This window comes from Cyprinus carpio, chromosome A18, assembly GCF_018340385.1.
Source record: "Cyprinus carpio isolate SPL01 chromosome A18, ASM1834038v1, whole genome shotgun sequence".
NCBI lineage: Eukaryota > Metazoa > Chordata > Actinopteri > Cypriniformes > Cyprinidae > Cyprinus > Cyprinus carpio.
The window spans coordinates 19,072,865-19,095,022 of record NC_056589.1 but is presented as its reverse complement, the minus strand read 5'-3'; the positions used below and the strand labels follow the sequence as shown (position 1 = coordinate 19,095,022).

At 39.2% G+C, this 22,158-nt stretch overlaps 1 protein-coding gene across 1 annotated transcript in view; it reads right to left on the bottom strand.

Annotated features, from left to right (window-relative positions):
• LOC109059319 (insulin-like growth factor 1 receptor) overlaps nt 1-22,158 on the bottom strand; it is an 81,754-nt gene that overhangs the window by 56,727 nt on the left and 2,869 nt on the right. The window contains exon 2 of the mRNA XM_042775264.1: nt 11,332-11,895. Within this exon, the coding sequence (XP_042631198.1) occupies nt 11,332-11,895 (564 nt within the window). The remainder of the gene's footprint in view (nt 1-11,331; nt 11,896-22,158) is intronic.

Sequence of the window (22,158 nt, the reverse complement as noted above, 5' to 3'; positions counted from 1 at the left end):
AAAACATGTTTATTAATGGAAATAAATATAAAAACTATATTCAATTGGAAAAACTGAAGCTCAAATAAAATACATGGCTAGAAAAAAAATTAATAAATAAATTTGGCCTCAAAATCATTTTAGTATTTGACACAACTACTGGAAGCTTTAAAAATTGTATAAAATATTAAAATATCAAAATTAAAATAAAAACAAAAAAAAAATTAACTATAAAAACACAGAATAATTAAAATGAAAAAACTAAACTTAGTAAAAAAGTAGTAATATTTTCAAAAATTATCTACTGAAAAAGGGTCTGTTGATTTAATCTAGACGTTTTTTTTTCCCCTCAAATGACATGCTTTCATTCTAAGGCACATAAAATATGGCAACTGCACGTCACAGATCAACTCTCAAATGAAACAAATCTCCAAAACCAATTTCATACTGAAAACTGGCTGATTCCAGAGCAATCAATCCTTCCAACCCTTCACCATTCATCCCTCCATAAATCACAGATGAGCATATTAATAAAAGAAAACCACGAAGGCCGCAGACGAGGGGGAAATTCTCCCACAAAGCCCTCTTTCTTTCACTTGCCCAAGCAGTGGATATAGCCGTGCTGTTGTGCACTCGAGAAATGTCTAAATTTATCTGACACAGTAAATATCGGGGCAGACAGCTCAGAGAGAGTGTGTGTGCTGACACAGAAGCACAGCTGTGATTCTCCTGACCTTTGTGTCGCGTGGTGGGGTTGTCCCGCGTTTGCCGCTCTCTCCCATGGGAAACATAGACATCTCGGCCTAGACAGAGCACTGGCTGGCCATCAACACCACACACGAAGACACACTCCCTCATAGCAATGTTCAGGATATTTAAGGACACATGAGAATGGATTATCACCCATTAATGAAGCATCTAACATCTGGCATGCCTTCAGTATCTCTTCTCTGGAGAAAAAAGATATGATGCTAACGATAAGAGTCAGAGAAATATGTCAGTCCTGTCATCGATTGATAAGCCAGCTTCCTAAAATATGCAAAGCCTGGAAGTAACCAGGTGAATCCACATCCACCACACCAACGGTGTATGGCACCCTCACCCTTGGCAAATTAAACCATCGTCACTTGCCAACTGGTGATTCCTAAGAGAAGCAGAGGCTGGCCAAGGAAGTCCCCATCTGGCAGAAGGGAACCGTCCCACACACCCACTGCCACCTGTGCCCATTCAACAGGACACTGACAACAACAGACAGGCTGATGATGATATAAGAGCAAAAGAAAGAGAGAAAAAAAACACAGAGAAATGTAATGACATTAAAGCTACAGTATGACATTTTATCATATGTCATACTTACAGTTAGGAATCTGAACAAGTCCCTAAAGGCCAATTTATACTTCTGCGTCGGGTGCGCGTAGTAGGTACGGCGTAGCATACGCATTGACGTGTACCATACGTCGTACTCTTCGCCGTACCCTGACGCGCACCTCCTCAAAAATGTAACTACGCGTTGCGACGACGCGGACTGCAAGATCTGTAAATGGTCGGCTTGGTAGGATCACGTTTCCTCCTACGCATTTCCGGAATGATCTTCTGCACTCTGGACCGCCCGCCATTTTTAAATTCCGAAATTCAGTGAAGAGCCAACATGGAAATGGACCAAGTGACCGAGCGATTAATTGAAGAAGTGAGGAAATACAGCCATCTGTATGACTCCTCTTCGGGAGATTACAAAGACTGCCAGACGGCAGCGAATTCGTGGACTGTAAACACAGTGGAACCCGCTCGCGTCAACTAGCGTTTCGGCGGTGTAACTGCAGAGCAAAACAGACATACGCAGAAGTATAAATGCTCACAACGGCGTCGCCTACGCGCGTAGTCTACGACGTACACTACGGCGTACACTCGACGCAGAAGTATAAATTGGCCTTAAGCGTTCAACATATGCTATACTAGGGCTGGGCAAAAAAACTGATTTTTCGATTAATCGTTTTTTAAAATGATGTTGATTCGATATCGATTCTCACAAGCCGCGAATCGATCTTTTCTGGTATTTATTTCAGCAAACATTTAAAAGAAGAGCTGATTAATGTGAATCTTTTCATTATTATTCTCCACTAGGTGTCACCCTCTTATTTACCTTGGGCAATGTTACAACAGAAAGCCTGTCACTCATTCAGTGCTTATCATGGCGGAGATACTGTTGACGAGAAACAAGAACAAAGCAATATGCGCGATTTGCAATGCTCAGGTAAAATTCTATAGTAATACAACAAATCTGCGGAAGCATTTGACATCACGTGTAAAGGCGCCATAATTTCCGCAATGAATGAATGGATGAATGAAAACATTTTACCCTTTAATTTGACAAAATAACCATCAACAATTCAGACACCCACGGACACTCCTCGTAAGTTAAAAAAAAAAAAAAAAAAACGTATCTAGTGTGAACGAGAACGAGCATGAGACTGGCTGCAGTTCTTCTAACGGCCACTGGTGTCAGTAACGGTTAGAAATTTCAGAACCTACGCAATGCTCCTTTAACAGTAAACCTCTGTTGTGCACAAATAAAAGGGTTTTTTATTTGATTAGAATAAATTAAATTGTTTCATGCCTTCATCTATACAAAAAAAGAAAACGTTTAAAATACAGGCCTGTGGCTCTTAATTTCTTTTTATTAATTCACCATTTGTAAACTGATGTTTACTGTCCATTTTTTAGACATATCAATAGCATTTGTATTAAAACTATATTCACTGAATGTAATAAAAAAAAACAATAATAATCGATAATCAAACCAAGAATGGGGCAACTTTTTGAGCAATGTTGCTGGGCAGTGCTACTTCCAACAGGCAACCTGGTGAGACAGTAGATAGAAATTTGTTGCCCATTCTCACTGGGAAAGTGAAACATTGCTCAAAAAACTGCCTGGCAACCACCAACACCATAGCAAAGAGTTATGCACAGGCAATCACTCCCATTATCCTATAAAAATCCAGTTATTTCTAGTCAGCTCAAAAGAAATGCACATAAAAGATGCATAAAAATAAATCAAGATGAAGCAATCATATCATCAGTGACTCAAGAAAGGGTTTAAGAGGAATTAAGCTTATCAGAAGTATTCCAATGAGCTGAGTAACTCCATATGATTTCCTTTGTAATTTTATGACTGTCTTTCATCTTCACAGCACGTTCATGCCTGCGGAGACACTGAACTCCCTTACACTTCCAGCACGTTCTTACACAATAATGAGCTCAAGTATATTATTTATGTTCACGCACACCAGACGCACATACTATGAATCAAGCATGTGGCTTCTCTCAAGGAGAAAAAAAAAAAACATAGGCTACATGAACACTGAAACATGGCTTTACTTTAGCTTGACACACATTGGTACTAAAACAAGCACACTCAAACATGTAAAGTTTCAACTTTTATGATGAGTTCTTCAAACCAATAAAAAAAACATTTTTAAGAAGCTCTTACCCACTTCATACAGAAAGAAGGAATGAGGGCTTGTCAAACTGAATCCTTTTTGTGAGTAGCACTGAGTTTGAGACATGAAAAATTAAATAAATATTATTATATTAAGCTTACAGTTTTAAATTTTGCAAGCAGAATCATCCAATTAGCCTTACTGAAGAGATCAAACTCAACCAAATTATTTGTTCTCTGATCAGACATCGCTACCACGCCAATATTATAAAATATTGTTACAATTTAAAATAATTATTTTCTGCTTGAATAAATTTAATGTAATTTATTCTTTGTGATGGCAAAGTTGCATTTTTAGCAGCAGAAACCATTTTAAAAAGCTGATTTTCTGTTCAAGAATAACTTATTCTTATCAATTCAACCAATTTTTGTGATTCTTTTTTTTCAAGGTTCAATGAATAGAACATACAAAAGAATATTTATAAAACTTTTGTAACAATGTAAAAGTCTTTACTGTCACTTTAGATCAATTTAATACATCCTTGCTGAATAAAAGTATTTATTTAAACAGTTGCATATGTTGAATAGACTGTGCATAGCTCTATATGCATTTTAGTGCTTGATACCACTGAATTTATTTATTTATTTATTTTCATTTCTGACAGAAATGTCAGTATATGCAAAAGGTCACCTAGATGCAAAAATCAGTAGTAGTCATGTGCTAGTCTTCAGCATGTGAAGGGGTCCTACTTAACAGACGCTGCACTGGAGGCAGTCAGGGACACTGGAACTAACGCAAAAGACAGGTGGCACCACACTTAAAGGATACGTGAGTAACTTCACCTCTGGTCATGAACTCCTTCCTGTCAGCTGCTCTGCCCTCTCGATCTGCTTGAGTCTCGAGAACCACCTCCAAGTCCTTCAAATCAGGAATCAAATCTCTATAACTCTTCTTTCTGACAACATAAGGTCACACCACATCCATTAAAGGTGCAATCCATCACTGAAGCAACTGACAGGACACTTGCAGCACAGAGACAGCAGCAGGTGCCGTCACACAGGAAGAGTGCTTTTGGGTGGCCATGGCTCACCTTGGTCAAATACTTATTTCAAATTTTAATCCTGATCCCAAGGTTAGAATTATGGCCGGTGACAGAAGAAAATACAAAACATGGAAGATTTTCTGCTACATCTGTGTTTTACTATATTTTACTACATTTAAACAGCAACAGCAATTATCATTGTTATTATTATCATCTTCTTAATATCTCAATATTTTCCTCACACAGTAGAAATGAGGCGTATGGAAATGTCTATATTTTAGAAAGTGAATCATTATATCTGCGGGCACTTGGCATCAAAAAGTTTCAATAGCCCTGCACTAATGAACTGTGCCACATCTCCATTCAATTGCCACAAAACAGAGTGCGTACTCAAGACTGATGGTGCCACGCTATACCAGCTCTGCCAACTAGCAGATAGGACACCCACAGTGGCGGAGAGAGAGCATTCGCCATTCCTGCCACGTAACCTGGACTCAGAAGAATCTGACATGTTGTGGACATGCCAGGGCCCCTGAGCGCCCAAAAAGGAAAGCGTAGTATTCAAGCTGTTTTTTATGAATGAGTGTCGAGAGCGGTGGATGAATCAACTTCTGTTCAACGCTAGCCAGAAGGCAGCAGCCAGACCCACACACATACACATGAAACGTATGCCTACATTCACTGCCTTCCTCATACAAAGCCACCAGACAAGACACACAAACAGGAAAATGTGTAGGGTGAAGATACGACTGTATGAAGTGTGTGGGTGCGTGTCTGTGTCGATTTAGCAGTCGACAATAGGGTCTCTGAACATGACCTCAACTTACTAAAAAGAAATCCCACGGTTCTCTTCTCTGCATTAAATAAAAATCACAAACCCTGGAGCTATTCAAACATTTTGGCTATATGTTTAACAGTCTATAAATTCAGAAGCAAGAATATGTGGAAACTCATGAATATATATGGATGTTTTAATCACATGGCAGCTGCCATAGAAACTTGTTTCACTCACACATCAGAACCCGTATGTCACCCTTTACTGAAAATGTCCTTTAGATTAGCAAATTTACTCAAATAAATAAAAAAAATGTATGTCCAGAAGGAAGAAAAAAATGCATGTTTATGACAAGAGAAGGACCGTATGCCGTAATAATAAGTTATTAAGCAAACAAGTTTGCTTTCTCAGGAGATGGAAATGTCTGGGCAAGGCCAGTGAATACACACACAACCTACAGGGATGAGACACAGGACACAGCATCCTCCTGACAAAAACGGAAACCATTCTTCAACACCCCCAGGTTGTGTCTTGTGCTTCTCCTATATCATCCTGACACCCATTGACTACTGAGGTCCATTCAAATAACACAAACACACACCATCATATATCTGTTTCTATCATTAGAGCAGGCAAGAGAGTACAGCAAACCATTTAAAGAGGATTTCAAAATTTCCAAACATCCAGGGACATCTGCAAAACTATGAAAGCCTTTGCGTTAGAGCCAAAATACTCCATTTGGTACATCAGCCTCATACTAAAGGATTTCTAAATCAACAGACACCGAGACCAATATGATCTTTTTGTTACAAAAAATGGGGGAGTTTCAGAAACATTCAAGATCCACTGTAGTAAGAGTTAGAAGACTTGAAGTTGTGACACTTGTGACTGATATTTTCTTTAGTAGACGGTTTGTATGTCTTTGATCTGAATGAGTCGCATTACATCAGTGAAGGTCAGACAGACAGATACACACTAAGAGACTGAAAGACTGACAGAAAGACACCCTGAAAGACTAATAGATGGAGCGGTTCAAAGATAGAACGATGGACAGATCCAGCAAGATGGAATTCAATTTTCTTTATCAGACAGACATGATCAACAAATAGATGAATAGATAGACAAACAGACAAGTAGAATAATAGACAAACAGACAGATACTGAGAAATGGAAAGAAACTGTCTGTGTCTATTTATCATACAGATTATAGATAGATAAATAGATAGACAGACAAATACACAGATAAACAGACAAACAGACAGATTGATAATAGACCAATCAATGGACAGACAGACAATCAATAAATAGATAATATGGTATGCTGCTGTATTTAGATAATGAGGGGCAAATTAAAAAAATGGACCTATAGATAGAATGACAGGCAAATATCCTCACTTACATATGAGCTGAGTTGATCTAGAGATCATCTGGACTGATCAGGACTGAACAGCACAAAAACAGTAGCACTCATGACTAAACACAGAGCTCTGTTCCGAAGTCGGTGCTATCTGAGCTGATCTGTGCATTATGTGCCACCGCTGAGGAATGCGAAAAATCCCAGGTATGTGAGCCATAGAGGATACAAAAAGGTTTGATCAGGCAAATCAGCTAGCCTTTGGGACAACAACAGGAGCTTGTGTTGTTGTTTGGGGTTGTATAGCAGCCCTGAAGCCCAAGGGGCTCAGACCATTATCCAACAATCCTCACCCCTCCCCTCTCCTGTCTGGGGTATGCGAGTGTGTTTTTCGGCAGGGGTGGGGGGGGGTGGCATGCTTTTGTAGATCAGAGTGACCTGAGGGGCCCATTCAGACCAGACCACAGAGTAGGTGCAGTCACGAAACTCCCCCCCCCCCCCCCCCACCCCACACACACACACACAAAGAGCACTAACACGTGATGTCAGCAAGGCCACAAGCGAGCGAGCAAACAACTGGATGGGTCACTAGAGTAACAGGCAGGCGGGTGGTGGGGCCAGGAGTGTAAACAATGAGAAGAGCTATCTAACAGCTAAAGCTGTTAACAGCTCGTGATAAGAGTCCCGGAAGAGAGAGAGAGGGGAGGAAATGGCAGTAAAACTATTGAGAGGGGTCGTAAAAGGAAAAAAAACAAGAGCCAAAATAAGTGGGAAGGGAGGAGAGGTTGGAGGGCAGGAGGGAGGAGATTAAGGAGGGCTGTCGTTTCGCTCCCCCTCGCTGAGGAGTCTTGTTTTTGTGCTTGTACACTTGACATTTCTGCTCAACACTTTGCCTCACATGGTCCTGGGGACGTCCGTTCGACGCCTCCTCCCTACAGTCCCCCCTCCTATTCCCTCCATCAACCGACCTGGCATTGCAAAACTTCTCTGAAGACAAAGAACAGATCACACTCAAACACACACACACACACACACACACACACACACACACACACACACACACTAATCATACCTTCAGTCACCACCAGGGGCTCTTTTTAGACTTTACAACAACATTCTCATTTGTTGTACTCAATTAGAAGGGTTTTTTTTGTGGTGGTTTGGTGTCAGCATCATGGCAAGAGCATGGTAAAGTTTTTAAGTTTTAAAAAATGAGTTAAATAAGTCAATAAACATTTAAAATGAGATAACAGACAAAGAGAATAAATCATTTACATACCAAAAGCACAAACATTGGTGGTCATAATAAGAGTTTAGATGCCAGACATCTTAAACTGATTTTGTAGGCTTTCTATACAAACGGTTGAGAGTATGAGTAGCTAATAAAAGCTCTTTCAGCCAGTTGAATCACTTTGTATATTCAAAGACCTGATTGAATCGTTCACAACAATGGAAATAAACTTGACAGTCTTTCATGTCCCCTTTGAATAAGTTTATTCCTGAACGAAATCAAAATCCATTTTCTTATCACCAGAGCTAGATTATCTGAGCCATAGGCAGATTAGCAAACATACATATCCAGGCAGCATGAAGACAAACACTGCAAATGGAAATTGCATTACAAATGGAAAGTCCATAGACTCCAGATACACGCATGCATACACAGAGGTGACGGTAACAAGCGCATGCAAGAACAGGCAAGGAATGCTTTAATGGTCTTACATTTCAGAAAAAAAGCAAACAATAGTGCTGCTGTGGACACACTCATCTCATAACAAACACGCAGAGTCTCGCGCACATACGCAGGAGCTGATCTTTGATCGGTTCCTGACAGCAACTCTTGGTGCAGTAATTAGAGAGAAAGGACTGATCCAAATTGACTACAAAACCACTGTGTGCCCTTGAAGAAACATCTGCGCACAAGAAAAACAAGGGGTGGAGAAAACTGTTCTCCACAGAGAACCAGACGGGCTGCACCGAAGGGCTACACCACCATCAAGCTGACACTGAAGATTTGTGTTCAGAAGTCCAATTCATTTTTAGTAAATCACTTAGTTTGAACGATTCAAAACAACAATTCACAGAGTCAAAGTTCTCTGATGGTTTGGGAATCGGTTTGACTGAAACATTAGTAAGAACTGGTTCCATGAAAAACACACAAGTCAGGCACCATTTGCCTTTATCACCCACAATTCCCTCTTATTCTCCTCCACTGTAGAATTGGTTTCTATAAGGATGGTCTCAACCTTTTGAAAAACCTTCAAGTTCAACCCTCAAGTCAACATGAACCAGTCTTCACAACCCACTTTTATTCTTTAACGTGAACTATTAAAGAGTAAAAGGTTTTTCATTGGGAAAAAATAAAGTAAGGCAGGACTTTGGTGGGATTTAAGTGTGAAAAGTAGTTTCTATATGAAAAGTGGTTGAAAAACAAGTTGACATATATATATATAGTTGCCAAAAGTTGAAGCTTTAGAACACCTCAAGTGATTACACTGTTAATAAGTTAATGAATATCCTTAATTGTAAAACCCAAAACGTTCAACAACTCCATTTAGAGTTCATGTTGACTTTGTGTTTGAAATCAGCTTTGCGTCATCCTCAACATGACAAAACAACTCAGTGGAGGAAGTTTATACACCCCTTAGTTCCGTCGTCTATCCTTGCCATTACCTCTCATGAGGTTCAATCATTTGTGCCTTAAGAACAAGGCAAGCTGGCGACAGTTGGAAAATTCTGGGGTGTGATTTTCATAGGCAAATTGTTGATTCCTTTGAAGATCCATGTGGAAACATTGACAGGAAGCATACACAATCGGACAGGTGGCAGCCCACTGCTTGTTCCAGTAAGTTCTTTGGAGAACAGATCAATCAGTCGGACCATTAGTACATCCTTTCTGCTGTGACTACCAGTCGTTATCTTTGTTCGGCTGTTTGGGCCTTGGATACAGGTGACTCACACCTTCCCACCTCTGCAAAGGTAAAAACACGGCATTCAGACACAAGATTACCATACTGAACAGGTGTGCAGGGGAGCAAGTGCTGACACGATGTGGGCGGGACAGTCGGGAAGAGACTGTATCAGCAGCGCAAAGGAAAATCACTGGACAGAAAGGACACTCGGAGTCACCCACTGCTGTGGATCAAATATCCTGGTAGGGTCGCAGCACGTCATCTCCATACCTTCCTCAAACGTGTCCTTCTCATGACTGTCAGACTCAAAGAATTCCAACAGCAACAAACGAACAATCCGGCTATAAGGGAGCGCGTTTCTGAGGAGGGTTGATTTCCTCTGTTTGTTTTCAGGCGGAGGGAAAGGGAGGGAGGTTAGCTTTGCGACGGCTTCTCTGGAACTTGTACGGTCTGCAGGTCTCTTGAAGGCCAGGGGTGGGAGAGCGCTGTAGTGTTCTCATCCATTATGTTTTTCCCACCATTCTTGTGTGCTTGGGAGAGGAAGAGGGAGCAAACATTCATAATGGGGTAGTTCACTTTCCCAGGCATTCCCGGTCAGATGTAGGGGACACACTGACATTACATTCATATCTTCTGACCTTATGACTACAGAGATAAGAAATCATAGAAGATATTTTGGTCCCAGCCAGGTGATTTTCTCACATTCTATTGACCCTATCCACAAAAAAGGGCTGTTTAGGGCATCAAAGTACTATTGTAATATCTAACCCAACAAACAAATTAAACTCAAATTATCAAAGGATGTTTGATATGGAAAAACATATGTATAAACTAGTGGTCAACCGACATGCATGGGTTTTTCATAGCTGATGCCAATAACAACTAAAATGTACACAAAAGACCCTCAAAAATATTTAAAAAACAGAAAAGAATTCACTCAAAAATAAGGTGTGTAGGAACAAAAACTAGGTGTGTAGGAACCATATCACATACACACACACATAGAAATTTGGCGATTTTGGCTATCACTGTAAGCGGCCAACCAATATGGGCTTTCCAATGGTGAATGTCAATACAGATGTAAATAAACAAACAAACTTCGTGAAACTTATTTTATCCAAAATTTACTGAAACTTCAAAAACCACTGAAAACAGAAATGAATTACTATCTACTGACAAAGCGGTCAGTAGAATTGCTCAAAACTACCAAATAATCACCTCAGTCTTTCTCTACTGCACAATAAGCTGTTGAAGAGCCTCGAACCTGTTGCCAAATATTAGCTAATTATATCAATCCATCACTAGTATAAATAAAAGTACAAAACTGCATCAATCAGCCAACTTTAACAGCAATAAAAAGAGATTTGAGAGTGCAGTTACAAATAATTTAGGGTTCAAAAAGCACACTTTTATGGATGGATTTAGCGTAGTCCTCCTTAGAACGTCACCTCAGGTCACAGAAATCCTTGTTTTGTTTTCAGGACCCTCAGCCGTCAGCTACTGTCAATGCCTTTGATGAATTGGTGGATAGTCTAGTCATGTCAACTCTCTCAACACAACATAGATTACACTAACCAAATATTTACCTGACAAGACTCTGCCAAAAAGACAGACCTCCAGTTCCCAAGCAAAGCAAACAGTATCCCTCCATCGGTTTAGCTAAACTTAGCTTTATCTATGCCTCCATCAGTTTTGCCATTCATGTCACTATTCAATCAAAATCCCCTGTGAAGGAACGATACGCTAAATGCCAGCAGATGTGAATCCATCAGAAAAAAAAACTGAAATAAATTAAACATTAGCAAGTTCAAGTATGGTTGGCGGGTTCTTACCATTCTGGCAGTGGTTGGAGGTCCAGCAGCGGTGGCTGTAGTTGTCATTGAAGCTGGTCCTAATGCACTGTGTTCTATCATCCATGATACCTGGACAAACATCACCGCATTCTTTGGATGGCTTGTTCCCATTGATGTAGTTGTTAAACTCTGCATCCATAATGAGTGACCAGTCCACTGAGTCCAAGTAGCACAGCTCCGGGTTCTTTTCGATTCTGATAGCGCCTCTGGTGATGTTCCTCAGGTTGTAGAGGCCAATATCTTTCAGGCTGGTCATTTCAAAGATGACCAGGGCGTAGTTGTAGAACAGGTTGCGTCCTTGGATGACATTGAGGTTGGGGAAGAGCATGCTTAGGCTATCCAGGCCGGAGACTCGAAACAGGAGAAGGTAGTCGGTGACCATGGTCAACTTGGGGAAGGACAGGGTGCGAAAGTGCTCCTGGTTGAGGTTGTTGTTCTTGTCTCCAATGAGGAGGATCTGAAGGTAGCCTTCCACCACCGTGCAGTTCTCCAGCTTCTTGAACTCACTGATGTCATTGCGGATATCAATGTGAGGACCACAGACTGGAATGGAAAAGAGAGTAGAGTTAGACTAATACGATCAAAACATAACTTTTTAAGGGTTCTTCAATCATCTCTATTACACCTCTCCCTATTAAACTTTTCATCTGATGCAACTTTTGGATATCATCAGCCAATAACCAAATATCTATTTAAGCTAACTATCATTTGATTTAGCTACATTCTAATATGGAACATCCACATTTCACAGATTAAATGATTCTTGCTCTAAAATTATATTTATAAATTGTTTTCATACATTTTTTTATATATAAACACAGGCCAACTTTGATTCATTAATACTTCTCTGGTTTTATCTGTCACTTAGCTTTCAATCTATCAATCCTTTCCATGATGTCACATGGAAAAACTAAAGATATACTGGATTTAAAATTGTGATGAAACAGATTATCAAAAAAGAAAAAATGTATGGTAGGAACTTGGTTCTAATCATCAGTTCTTAATTGGATTTTAAGATGTGGGCACTGCACTATTGCACAAATTAATGCAAGCTTGCAGTCGATTGTGGAGGGACGGGGTTGAAGCAAACCAAATCACTGGAAAAGTCCAGGAAACACATCTTTTTCTTTCATGACAACTTTAACCAACCAATTTGATCCACATTTGCATGAGTAATATTTTTAAGAGCGATAAAGACTTATATTAATCAAATTCCAAAAAATGTTATGCAGTTAAATAGTAGCATAAACCTAACAAATGGGACATTATCAAAGGTCAAGAAGGTTTACATATGGCGCTTTTCCACTGCACGGTATGGCTCTGTACGGTTCACTTTTGGGGGGTTTTCCATTGGGTACAGTACCTGGTGCTTTTTTTAGTAATACCTTGGTTGAGGTTCCAAGCGAACTGTACCGTTACCAAAACGTGATGTGTAAACTCTGCTGATCACGGATTGGCCGGATAGAACCGTTGCTACCTGCGTCACTGAACTTGCGACACAAACACAACAGAACCACTAGATTTAAATCAGAACAGCAAGTGAAGGATCGAAAGCAACTGTTTTGAACGAGCGCACCTTTTTTAACAACCAAAAAATGGTTGTTTCGTTGTCTGTTGAGGAAGTACAGACGTTCCTCTCATTGATAGCAGAGAAGCAGATCCAGCGAGAGCTTGATGGGGTGACGTGGAATGAAAAAGTTTTTCAGGAGTTGCGGAAGTAGAGGCAATGCAACAACGTGAATAATCCCGCCCACTCTAAAGCGATACTAAACTGCAGTGAAAACGCAAACCAAGCCGAGCCGTGCCTTGCCGTACTGAGCCGTGCCGAGTCATACCACGCAGCCAATACTCACTACACACCAACTACAGTGAAAAGAGTAATTCACACCATAATAACAAAACGAACTGCACGGTGACGCCCACCACCCGAGGTTAAGGCTGTGTCCTGGAAGGGGAAAGAGAACAGCAGAAGAATAGTCTTGACATATGAGCTCCTTTGGCTAAACCTTTTATGTTCTTAGAGAGGCTTAGGTCACCTTTTCTGATAGAGACAATATCACAGGACCTCTATGAGACCAATGGAAAAGCTTCTCCCTACCACATGAAAAAAAAACAACACGACCACGACTGCCCAAACATATGGTCCCACACAGAAACAACCTTATCAATCTCTCTTTACAACCACGTTCTAAATAGCCCTCTGTGAGGCGCAGAAGACAGTGAACTTTTGAGTAATGCGGGAAGGTCAAAATTTCAACAATCTCAGATTGCCTACTGTGCATTATTCTGACAGGAGTGGAAACCGCTTTTCCTGACATGAATTTCCTGCGAAAATGACACGCATCATGAATCTAAATCCCATTTGAGGTTACTGCATAACTGGTGTGCCAAAAATAGCAAGCGCGTTGTTTAAAAAGGATCTTTATTTGCTCCTGACAGTGTATTACGCTCATCCAAAATTACAATGGAAATGATTGCTCCTCGAAAACATAGTATTTGCTTTCCCGTATTATCTCAAATGCCCCAGAGCTACACTTGGGAGTCACGGAGCTGCATGTCTCCTTTGTTTCATTGTGGCTTTTTTTTCTCCTCCACAATCCCAGGAGAGGGAGGAGAACTGAAGTGACTCACACACAAAGACTAATTTGTTTGTTGGTAAAGAGAAACTTTAGTCTGCAGTTCCGGTTGGATCCATTAATAAATTCAGATGGTCTGGCAGGACACAAAAAGGAGGGAGACAGAGTGGGAGATAGACAACGATATGGTGTTAGTTAAACAAAAGTAGATGAAACTGAAGTATAAAAAAAACACTTGACCGTGTCAAAACAGCTAAGAGGTTATGCATTCACTTGCACTGAAAACACACATACACACACCAAAAAATCTTTTTGCCTCACAAACTGAATATTAAGATGTGCAATGTGCTAAGATGAGTCTTACATCTCTTAAAACTGCCACACAGGAAGAGTGAAGCCAAACCTCCCCAACAGATGACCTCCACATTGAATCCTCCAGGATGATCCGTGGTCAAAGAGCTCAACAAGTTCCTATTCCTCTTTAAAAGATCCGGCTCTTCTGTAAACACAGCCAGTCAGAGAAGCATCTGAACCCTTCTCCACCATGTCATGTTGGTGTTGATTTCAGCAGGTCAGATTTTACAGTTAAACAATCCAGTGCAACTGGGGTGGACAGTTTCCTTCTAAAAGCAGGACTACATGTTTTCAAAGATTACCCTGCAGAAATATCGAATTCTTGCTCACTTTTGAAAAATTTCTGCTTGCATAAACTCTGAAATCTCTCATGCTCACGTTTTTATTCATGCACAATAACAATAAAGCTTGTATTTCTGCTTTAGAGGAAGTAACTAATTGAAAAAAAAAACCTGAATAAGGCTTAGAGAAAAATAAAAAACACATTTTAACTTTTCTTTTTTTAAATATATTTAAAACCAGGAATAAATTACATTTTAACATGTAAAACAAGTATTTTGAATTGTAGAAATATTTAAGAATACTACCATTTTACTGTATTAACCATTTTACCATTTTACTGGATAAATTAAATGCAGCCTTGGTAAGCATAAGAGACTTTGAGCATCAGAAAAATGTAAGAAAATCTGATAATGATGATTGGTAAGAATTGGAGTTTTTGAGAGTATGGTGAATGATACTCAGAATTAGTGCTCTGCATTTAACCCATCCGAAGTGCACACACACAGAGCAGTGAACACACACACACACACACTGTGAACACACTACCCGGAGCAGTGGGCAGCCATTTTATGCTGCGGCGCCCGGGGGAGCAGTTGGGGGTTCGATGCCTTGCTCAAGGGCACCTAAGTCGTGGTATTGAAGGTGGAGAGAGAACTGTACATGCACTCCCCCCACCCACAATTCCTGCCGGCCCGAGACTCGAACTCACAACCCTTCGATTGGGAGTCCGACTCTCTAACCATTAGGCCACGACTCCCCCTTATCACTTTGATTATATTGGGAGTGTGAGTATATATGATTTTGGTGACAGTTGTAGTAATAATAATTATTATTGTTGTTGTTTATATTTAAAAAAAATGCATAAAGAAAACAAGTCTATTGGTGATCACATACTTCAACACAAAAAAGATTATTAATGGTAAGAAAAAATTATAATATCACTCACTCTCTATTTTCTAATAGAAAACGGTTTCTTACCACTCAAACAAACCATAACAAATTGAGTTGAGATTGTGTGTAGTCAAAATCACAAGTAAACCCCACTCATTGGCCGCAAGACATATGAGTGAGGATATATGTGGCTTATTCTGTACAAATCATAACCTCTGGGGTGCAGATTAAATGACAATTGCGGTCATTATGACCCACTTGCATCACACCAGCCAAAACTAATATTGTGTCAGTCATCTGAAATGAAATCTCAGAAGCGCTACAGTGGGAATTATGTAAATGTGTGTTTGAAATAGTCACAAAAGCTTATTGCATTTTTTAAGAGAAAGAAACATAATACAAAAGAAAGCTCCTTCATCCTTCCCACAGCACCTCAGCAGTGAGCAGGTCCTCAAATCATTCTCCATAAGAGGATTGTGCTCAGCTCTACGTTCAGCTATAATCACAAGGAATCTGTCCATATTTTTGGCCAACCCTTCCAGAAAAGTTATGGGCTCAGCTCTTGTTCATGTCACCTACACTTGTTGTCTTACCAAGGTGCAAAATTCAACTGCGTCTTTCTCCACGAGCAAACAGTTACCCAGTCCTTCATTCGCTGTGGTTTTCACACCATGGTACAAACAGACTGGCCTGAAATCCATCTCCTGCTGTTTACATTTGATAACCTTTTGCTAGCTGTCCACAGGAATCCCCGTACCTCTGGGATAGATGAGGGAAAAACAAGACTTCTACAATGTCCTTCTTAAGATCCAGTCTGTAGCCTAATGGCTTCACCAAACATTTGTCCATCCATCAGATCTTATTTCCAAATGAAAAATACACAGCTATTTATCTGAAACCAAAAGCCCCACACTACAGTGCATCTTAATTGCAGCTGTTAAGTGACCTAAAGAAAATGACGACCCTTGTGGGACCGATTTATATCTTCAAGAGATTATCAGAGGTCACTGAAACCACTTTGAGTAATCGTTCTCGGAAAAGAACACAATTTTAGCAGTTTTCCCTGCACTGTTAGCACTTTTATCTGGCTGAGTGTTGTTGGGCGACATTAAACTCTTACATTAAACTGGGTCATTAGATGCTATAAAACTTTTTTTTTTAATTTATCCATATCTTTTGATATTGGATATTTAATTGTGATGCTCATTTCCGCTATTTTTACATTTAGATGATCTTTGCCATCATCTAACACTAACTTAAATTCATCTAAAAAATAAATTATAAACATAAATAAAAAATAATTATTCTTGGTTTTATTTAGTTGTTATACAAAACAGTGTAAAATTTCCATTTTAGCTATTTAATGGTTATCGGCCATGTCATGAAAATAATTATCAGGATCAGCCAGATTATTTTTACTTTGTTGAATTAGAGGGCTTAAGTTTTTAGCATTTCCGAAAGATACCAGCAGCCCCATATGGGTGTATTAGACACAGTTATTACTTGATCCCTATCTTTCGTAAACCTCTGCCTCAGCAACATGTCATGTTGTTCCATCTTTCAGGCGAGTTTTGCTAGCTGAGCATGCGAGGGTGGGGGGGCAGAGGTTTTATATTACTAGCTGGGCTCTGACATATGAGCTTGTGCTTTTGAAGTGAGGGCCATTGAAGGGAAGTGTAGCACCAGACCAGTGGTCAGATGACTTCCAGCATGTGGGGGATTAAACAGCAGTTGAGGTGGCAGGTGTGAGTGCTGCGGAGCACAAACCGGGATCTTGGTCATGCTCCCCTGTGCCCCCTTACTGTGGGGCTGACTCAATACCCCAGTCGCAGAGGTCTAATGCACAGCGCTCTTTGTACTCAGGCCAAAAAGAGAGGAATTACTGTAACTCTAAATGTCAGCATTTTGTTTTCCACAAGAAGGTGCAGGAAATGCACAGCCTATAAGTGCATGTTGAAAGATGTCTGGCTGGTGGTGTTTAAACCTTGGACGAATTCCAAACAGCCTTTTTGCAGCCTTGAAGGGCACTATGGGAAGGTGGCATTACTCAAAGGTCTTCTAAATCAAAGTTAGTTACTGAATCCATGCTATGGTCACCAGTGCCGATCCTAGACTACAGAAAACTGTGTTGGCGCTTGAGAAACAGTAGCTGTGTCTCATTTAGAAGGCTGCGTCCTCTGCAGGTCGCATTTTAAGGCTGCATATGTCAGCGGGGAAGTCTCATTTAAGAAAAGTAACAGTTAAATTGCAAAGTAAAAAAAGAAATTATAGTATTTTAAACCTCATAAGGAATAACAGTCAATTTTATTATGGTTACTTTTCTTAAATAAGACATCCTCAATTCCAAACAGCCTTTCAAGTGCCTTCAAATGCGACCTCCGGAGGACACGGCCTCCGAAATGAGACGCAGCCAGTGTCACTTCCGTGGCTCGGTACAATTTCAACTCATTTTTTTTTAGTCTCGAACAAGACTGTACAACATTCACATTACATGATTTGACTGATTTTTACATAGAAAGGGCAACAGTGCACCGCATTAAAAGAAATGATCATTCATGTTTTCATTACCGCTGGCCAAATTCAAAAACGAAACTTAAATTAAATCATCTTTGAGAGCAAGGGGGCCCCCTGGTGTTTCGGGGGCCCTATGCAGCTAACGTATTTTGCGTATAGGGAGGATCGGCTCTGATGGTCACTTCAAGAAAGTAATTTTGTCTTAAATGATCTTTTGATCCTGCGTGGCATGTCCTCATGAATTCTTCTGAAATTTAAGTTTTAAATTTAAACATTAATTGAAGACCCAAAGGGGCTAAATTTGATGGAAAAGTTGTATTACTTTATCAAGACCATTCAACATGAATTTTGAATGTCTGCTATGTTATCAAGGTAATATTCTGATTGAAAACACCTACACTACCATTCAAAAGTTTTGGGATTTTTTTTTAAATGGTACTTTTACATTTTAAACAAATAACTTTACGGTGTTGTAAAATAGCCTATATAAAATTAATTATCATAAGTTCTACTTGTAATATATTTACATGTTTTATAGTCATTGCACATAAACCTAGAAATACTGAATAAAATTTAATCAAAATATTGCACGCTTGAATCTGCACATGCGTGTTTGGACAAGACACTCTACCTGCGCTTTGAATCAGTGAGGGATGGCTGGGCTTGTCATGGAGGTGATGCCTGGCTGGATGTTCTAGTGATTAAGGTAAGCTGCCTTTCTGTCTCAGATTTCTGATTTGTAATACACTGGACAGTATGCATTCTGATAGTTTGATTCTTGTTTAATTGACTCATTAGCCTATACATTAACATTCATCTTAATCACACAACCTCATTAAAAGTTAACTTGTGTGCGGTCACATGGAGTGAAAATGTTTTCAATAGTTTAGAGACTCACAAAGCCCTGTTTTTCACGTAAAAACTTGAGCATGATTGGAAATCAACAGAAATTATTTAAAGTTGTAACTGCTAGCTATATTTTATACCTCCTGGGGTCAAAACTGTGTATGGTGCAGCAAATGCAGTTCATGATGGTATTGGAGATTGAACTGTATTACAGAACAGCAGAGACTTGAAGTAGCATTCAGTCATTCTTTATTTTTTATATTTTCAATAGACCAAATATTATCAGTGGATGTTGCATGTTTTGTTGATTAGTGACACTTTTTTATGAGGCTTTACTAAATGCACCTTTAAAAACTTGTGTCCAGACTCCAGACTTTACTAGGTCATTTGAATGTGACTGATTCACTTCTGTTAATGTTGGAAAAATAAACTGTTTAATAGTATATTATAGTTGTGTGATTTGTGATAAAGGTATAGACCAGAGGTTCTCAACTCTGGCACTTGAGGTCTATGATCCTGCAGAGTTTAGCTCCAACCTTGATTAAATTCACCGCCTGTAACTCTAATAATCCTGAAGACCTTGATTAACTTGTTCAGGTATGTTTGATTAGGGTAAGTGGACTTTGAGGGCCAGAGATGAGAACCCCTGGTATAGATAAAATGCATATAGTTTATGTGGTTATATTAATCAAAAAATAATTTTGCAATGTTTACATAATCATAGGGAGAAATATATATTTATAAAACTAAGTAAATAGGAAAACAGAAAAGATAATAAAATCGACTTATTTACTTAAGTAAATAGTAAGATTTACTTAATATTTTGATAAATGCAAGGTTCCTGTCTATAAGATAATAAATAAACTTTACTTAATTACTTTAAATAAACAACTTCTAAATTAAATATAATTAATAATTACTTAATTAGATTGTAATTAGATTAAGAAGTAAGTAGATTTTACTTGATAATATCAAGATGTAATTGATATAAGACCATGAAAAATTTACTTTAAATGTGTTAGTGCAAATTGTTACAAGGATTTGATCAAGTAAATCTTACAAGTTATTTTTTTCAGTGTACTGTTTAAAAGTTCAGGGATTTTTTTTCATTGAAAAAAATTAGTACTTTTAATCAACAAAAGATTCATAAAATTGATCAAAAGACATTTGCAGTGATACAAAAGACTTCCATTTCAAATAAATGCTTTTCTTTTGGACTTTATATTCAAAGAATCCTGGGGGGAAAAAAAAAGTATTTTATGGTTACCACAAAAACATTAAGCAGCACAACTTCTTTAACATTGATAAAAATTAGGAATGTTTATTTAGCTACTGTTACTATTTAATTAGAGTATGTTATGCATCCCTAGTAAAAAAAGTGATTTGCAATTTACTTCCAAATCTGGTTGGAGTTTGTACCTGTGTATCAAAACACAAATGAAAACCATTTAATGAATGTTTCAATGGTTTTTGCCAATACAATGAAAGTCAATCGGGTCTAAAACAACACCAGGACACATTGACTTTCATTGTAGGGACAAAAATACACACAGACATTTTTCAAAATATCTTCTTTTGTGTTTCACAGAAGTCAGTCAGTCATACAGTTTTGAAACGACATGAGGGAAAGTAGACTGATGACAGAATTATCATTTTCAGGGGAGCTATTCCTTTAAAGGAGATGAACAAGTTTGTGCTGAACACAAAAGAATATATTTTGAAGAATGTAACCAAACCGTTGACAGTAGCCACTGACTTCCATAGCATAGAAAAAATATATTATGGAAGTCAACTGCTACTCTCAACAGAACATCTTCATTTTTGGTCAACAGCTGAAAGAAAAATTCATACAAGTTTGGAACAAATTGAGGGAGCGTAAATGATGACAGATTTTTCATTTTCATGGGAACTATCCCTTTAAATAACAAAAAAATTCACATTGTGGGAAGCTGTCAGTGTGAGCAAAACTTAACTCCCTGTGTCCGATGAACTACGGGTGGTCACGGCACGCAAGCCTATTTTAAATTAACATTTAATTAAGCATATACCTCATCTGGCAGCTCACTGAACCTTTAAGATCGTTTGACTCAAGCAGCGAACATGTAGGCACGAACCAGCACAGTGACACAGATTCGGGGCAGCAGGAATGACTCAGAGCTCTGCGTGGCACCGGATGAACAGGCACAAATGCTCCCACACTGAGGATGAAGCAAAACTCAGCAGAGACAGAACATGGGATGGGAAGACATAAAAAAAATATGAAGAGAGAAAGAAATGTGTTGATCACTACAGCGTGCGTCTGAGTCACAGGAAGAGACTCTCTTAGCCTGAGGACGCTAGCACACTACAAAAAGTGTTTGATGAGTAGGATGCGCTGTGGAAAGAGGTGGATAAGTCTGAAATTCATTCCTGAAACTTACACAAACCATCCCTGTTGAATTCAACAGATTCGGAGCATTATCTGACGCAGCGAAAACTCTAGCATGTAGGCGCCCTTAGTCACGAAAAGAATGAGCAACACCAGAATACCGAATACCACAGACTGAAGTAGGCAAAGGTGGGCTATCAAATAAACAGAGAAAGACTAAATGTTCACCCACTATTCGCTCCTTTCAGAATGTTTCAGCTATTTCTCCCTTGCTTTACATACGCGATGGATACAGTCATAACTGCAGATCAACGCCTGCGTTTAACTACACGTGGAGGCCTGTGAAGACACAAGGCTGAATGTAGGAGTGGGTGTTACACAATTATTTATTTCTAATCTCGACTTTTAGCCACATCTTGAGAGTACGAGCTGCAGTTTTCAGAAACACTGGCCCTCGCTGGGACATTTCTGAAAGTCTGAGTGTGTGTCAGCATCTGACAGCAGCAAGTGCTGATATTCACGCTCCGCTGCCAGGCTGTCCAGAGGCTGTCCGTGTGAACATCTAAAGCCCAATAAAAGAGTTCACAAACTCGTTACTCTTCAAATCAACAAAACCAAGTCTGTTTCCCTCAATGTGTATTTTCACATGTTCAGTTTTCAAACCTCATGTTTCTCCTCTCGCTCGCCCTCTCTTTCTCAATGAACCATGGAGGCTTGTTTGCCATATACTTGGAAGTGGCATGGAAATTTTACTGTGGCAATAGTTAAAAGGAGGCTTAATTACATTTTATTATCCTTACCAGATTTTTAAACTGAACAGGATGAAAAAAAGACCAAAAAGGACTTCCCAATGGAGCATGGCCATTAATTTAGGATGGAATATTTTATAACCTTTTTACTCAGTATAGGATTTAGTGTGCACTAAGCCTGAAGTATGCAAAGTCAGATAGATAGATAGATAGATAGATAGATAGA